At 36.1% G+C, this 4825-nt stretch overlaps 1 protein-coding gene across 1 annotated transcript; it reads right to left on the bottom strand.

Moving 5' to 3' along the window:
• Positions 1 to 296: 296 nt before the first annotated feature.
• LOC149550474 (RING-H2 finger protein ATL2-like) lies at positions 297 to 1400 on the bottom strand. The gene has a single exon (XM_089795095.1). It carries the CDS (start codon positions 1209 to 1211, stop codon positions 405 to 407), a length of 807 nt encoding a protein of 268 aa, XP_089651221.1. The 5' UTR covers positions 1212 to 1400; the 3' UTR covers positions 297 to 404.
• Between the last annotated feature and the right edge of the window lie 3425 nt (positions 1401 to 4825).

The following is a 4825-nucleotide window of genomic DNA, read 5'->3' as shown; positions in this document are numbered from 1 at the left end:
TTAACCATGCTCTGTTCCAGTCTCTCCTACATCATTTCCATGAGGGTCTCAACTTCCTCCTTTGACCGCTTGAAGTTCTTGATACTAAAAGCATAAATAGACGCATATTCTATCCCCAATTCATAACAGACTCTTACAGATTGAACTACTTTGGAAAAACGTTCAAAAAGCGAAAATCAATCCTTCAAAAACAATAACTTTCTTAATTGATTTAGAGATTAAAGAGACTTGTTCATCGAAGAAATCTGTGAATTTCAAAAAAAAAATATCATCCTTTATTACCAAATACATCCATCTGACATGAAAATCAATCCTTTTTATTTAGAAACATACCGAGCCTAGTTAAAATCATAATAACACGACTCTAATGTTATACCATTGCAATCCAATATGAAAAATAAAGCTTAATTCTCAGTGTTGGGCATGTCAATCGCAGTATGTCCTCCTATCTCCTCCTCTCCCTGACAGCAATCGCCACTCTTGTTTTCAGTATGTCCCTCTTTTCTCTCACAACCGCTCGTACTGCTAATGAACACCTTATCATCCTTCTCCTCTTCTTCTTCTTCAATAACTCCCATTTCCACGTTGACAGCTCTCCCTTCCACGTCGACAGGCTGAGCGTCCACTCTGGCTCGGCAAAGAGGACACGTGGAATGAGAGTAAAACCACATATCAATACAATCCACATGAAAACTATGTTTGCAGCTCGGCAGCAGCTTGGCTTTCTCCTTCGCCCCGAATTCACAAAGGCAAACGGCGCAGCGTAAGCCGTCGGTAAAATTTTCCGGCTGATAAAGAAAAACCGGGAGAGCGTCCACCATAGATCTGCGAGGTCCTTCTCTCGGCGACGCCAAAACCCGATCTCCCGGCGACCTCATTGAAGAAACACGGGAACGTGAAATCCCCAGCCTCCGCAGACCGTGGCGGTCTACTTCTCTCCGTCTCTGGCGGTTTAGAAGCCAGCGGGAGTAGAGGTAATAAATGCTAACGATGACCAAAAAGGCAACGCAGATAGACGCTATGCCTAACAAAAGAAAATCGCTGTCCCATTCATATTCACCGTTCCCTTCCTTAGAATCTACTTGTGAAGGAACTGTAGTGTCCGTGAAAGGGGGTGGAGGAGATATGTCATTTGCAGGCGGTGTGGGTTTTAATGGTGGGAAAGAAGCAGACGGTGGGCATTTCCAAAAAGTGGGACAAAAACAAGGCATCTCTAACAAGTGACTAAATTTTTTGCAGGAATGGATCGTGGGTGCCGGTGTTTTATGGGCTGCCTTGGGAGGATGAAGTTTTTCTGTGAACAAACCGTGTTATTTATTGTTGTATATGTTTTGCGAGGCCGCGGACCGTGCTTCTTACGGTCTCTTTTTTTCTGAGGTTTTTTCGCAGCAAAGATTTAAGAGTCAATGCGGGCAGTTTTGTCCCATCACCTGTTTCCTCGAATCTATATTTTAACTACCGTGGCTGTTTTGCTTGCTTCTTAAAAATTTGGAAATTGGTGGAAGCTTTTCAATAAAGGAAAGGACAATTCTTTGGTCAATAGTCAATGTTTACATAATCAATGGTCAATGTTTAAATAGTCAATAGTCTATGTTTGAAGGTTTTATATTTTGGATAAATTTGTGGATTGTAAATAATGTATATAGTGCAATTCAAGATGCAGAAAAAGTAATTAAACAAGCAATCACACCTTAGGGTGCAATGGGGTACGTCGAAGAGGTTAGTTGAAAAAAACTGAAAATCCTCCTCAATATGAATATAATCATAGTTGATTACTAAATATTATAAGTGTAAACCATATTGTAGGGTTTTAACCTTAGTTGTAGATAAGAAACATCAATAGAAATCAATTTATAAAAGTTCATTGTACTTCTTTTGACCCAAATGATCTTATTCTTATAAAACTAATAATCAATTTAACACTACCAAACTTAGTTGGAAAACAATGTATTCCACAAATTCATCCTTCATGAAATAGAAAATGAAGTAGAAAATGAAGTGTTACAAAACCATGGGAAGTAAATTCTTCAGTGGGGTTGACATCTCATCTCGAGTGTTTGCACTTGTGTTTGGGCAATAGAACCATCACCAACAGAAGCAAAAGTTCCATCACCAATAGAAGGAGAGCAAGGAACTAGAGGCATATGCCACTCATCCACAAGAGAACCAATAAAAACATCATATGTCATAGTAGCAATGTTGAACCTTCTAATAGAGACAAATTCAAACAAGGAACAACTCTATGAATGGCCACAACATTCTCCGTAACAAGACAACCCACATGGGCATTGAATTATGTTATAGAAACAAACAACCTTTGCTCTTGAATCAACTAAGATTCCAAAGAGGAAGCCCCTCATATTCTCAAAAATAATCAAAACCGATAGATCTAGCCTATAACCCTCAACAAAGACAAGATAATCATCATCAATGACTTGGTCCAACACGTAACCCTTGTCATAAAAAAACCTGTCCTCTTCAAGCATAGAGTTTTCAACCTCCGACTAAGCTAGGGCACGAGTTCCCAACAAGATATCTAGGAGCAACTGATCATTGTCATTATCTTCAACAAGAGAAAATGATTTTTTTCATCCTAAGTATATTGTTACTTATTCACATTGCCTCTCTCCTCTTGTTCCTATTCCCAGGGATATTTCAATGTTAAGAAATAAAAACAAAAAAACTATGACAAGCATTAAGGCTATCTAGCTATACTACTCTATTGGAAATGAAAATATGTCCTCACTCTTGTATAACCTAAAAGAGAATTTTACCTTGCCTTTCCTTGCCTATTAAAGCCATAATTACTAGTTTCTATAATTGTAGATTCTAGATTTCAGAGTGAAGTTACATATTCTAGTTTCGATAGAATAAACTCTCATTATAAATGTGGTATTCTTTTGATAAAACTCTCTAAGCTTATGATGTAGTTTTAGATGAATATTGTAGGAAGTTGTAGAACAATGTCATCCATTTTTAAACCTTATTTTATTTATTTCAAGATAACATCTTTTATGATATCATTCAACCAATTTTAAAGTTGACAACAAAGTAATCCGTTATCATTCCAAATTATGATGCATTGTTGATAACTACTAAATATATTGGCACTACACCACCAACTCAACTATATGTGACATATCATATAGAGAGTCTAAATGTAGGAACCCAAATGGTTGAAAAAAAGGAGGATCACAACAGTATATAAAATAAATGGAAACCCAAATAGTTGAATTGAATTCAAACCTAACTAAAATGTGAATTATGGGAAGTATCTCTAGGAAAATGGGTTGAATTCCCTCTTCAACAAGTTTAATCAAAGTCTTCAACACATGAGTTTGCATGTCACACAATCCTCTTCTAGAAGCAGAGAACCATTTCCTCCTTCATTTCCCAACAACAACCATGTACTGCCCCACCCATTAGATAGCTCTAGGTTATAAAAACATGTTGTACAATATTAGTTTACATTGTCTGATATAGATAAAACCTACCCAGTTGGCCTTCTTATTATGTCCTCATAATTCCAACCCATTCATTTGTAACATGAATGACCTTTTCTTCATCTACAACCTTGAGATGCAATGATCTACTCTCTAAGGGCTTCATAATGCTAAGAGGGTTGAACCTAATGCCAGGAATAGTAAGAGAACTGTCATAAAGTGCAACATATACAAGTACATCAAGGCCTGTTAATAGAAGTGGCTACCCTAGATAGGCATCCATTACATGTCTTGTGAAGTTGAGGGCTTGAGAAAAGTAGTCCAAGGAAATGAAATGAGCATACAATATCATTTATTTATTCAGAGCATCCACTATGGACATCCCCAACTCCTTCATATTTGAGTGGTATGTATCAAAATAATTGAAAAGGGGGAAGCCAAAATTCCATACATTTTGCTCCAATTTCATCCTCAACTTCAAGAGAAAATAAATAAAAAATTCTATGATGAATAAGATGAAGCAATAATAACAATCAATTTATTGAAATAAATGTAAAAGTGGATTAATAGAAAAAATTGGGATCCAAAAATTCAAACAAATGGAAACAAATTGGAGATTGAAAATAAAAATTTATGGAGGGATTTTTCTTCCTATTGGAATTTTGAAACAAAAAATTATTTTTTTTGACATTGAAGAGCACATTAGTGACATTGAAGCCGGGAGAGGAAGGAGAAGGGGAGCTAAAAAAAGATCAAAGATAAAGGGAAAATTTGTCAAGTTAATCTTCACAATGCTCACTATGCTCAAGAATTTGTCCACCAAATTGAAAATCTTGGAATTGAATCCAACATATTCATCAATCGTGGCGATGTTGATAGTGTCTGTGTTGTAGTCACCAATGTTCCTACCATTGTCATCTCTATGAAATCATAACCCTAAATTGTAAATTGTCAACCATCCTTTCCTTGTAAATAGATAAACATTTAATAATAATAATAATAATAATAAAATATTAAGAAAAAGGAAACCTAAGCATCATACATCCTAGTCCTCAAACAACATCAAGTTTTCCTTCCTCTCATATTCCACAACAATAACTTTGTGCCCTTCAATCACCAAATCTTTCAGTTCCTCTGGCTGAACACTACCCTGATGAACAGGGTCTGATGATCATGCTCCAACTATCACTAAGGACAATAGAACCAAACTTAAAGCCTCTACATTCAACATTTAAATTGTCCGCATTTCCCAAATTTCTCAAAATGTAGTCTCAAATTTCTTCTAAACTCCAACATTCTCATCGATCTTTATTTTCTCCTTTCAACTTACATGACTGTTCAAACTAAAGCTTTCATATTTCGTTGTTCTTCTAGTTATTGTT

Source organism: Cupressus sempervirens, chromosome 7 (assembly GCF_028749045.1).
Source record: "Cupressus sempervirens isolate cs-2001-9-10 chromosome 7, ASM2874904v1, whole genome shotgun sequence".
Taxonomy (NCBI): Eukaryota; Viridiplantae; Streptophyta; class Pinopsida; order Cupressales; family Cupressaceae; genus Cupressus; species Cupressus sempervirens.
The sequence above is the reverse complement of the archived record's forward strand: the minus strand, read 5'-3'. Positions and strand labels throughout refer to the sequence as shown.

What these genes read in the sequence shown, in the direction of transcription:
- LOC149550474 (XM_089795095.1), bottom strand. Translation starts at nt 1,211, where the DNA reads ATGCCTTGTTTTTGTCCCACTTTTTGGAAATGCCCACCGTCTGCTTCT.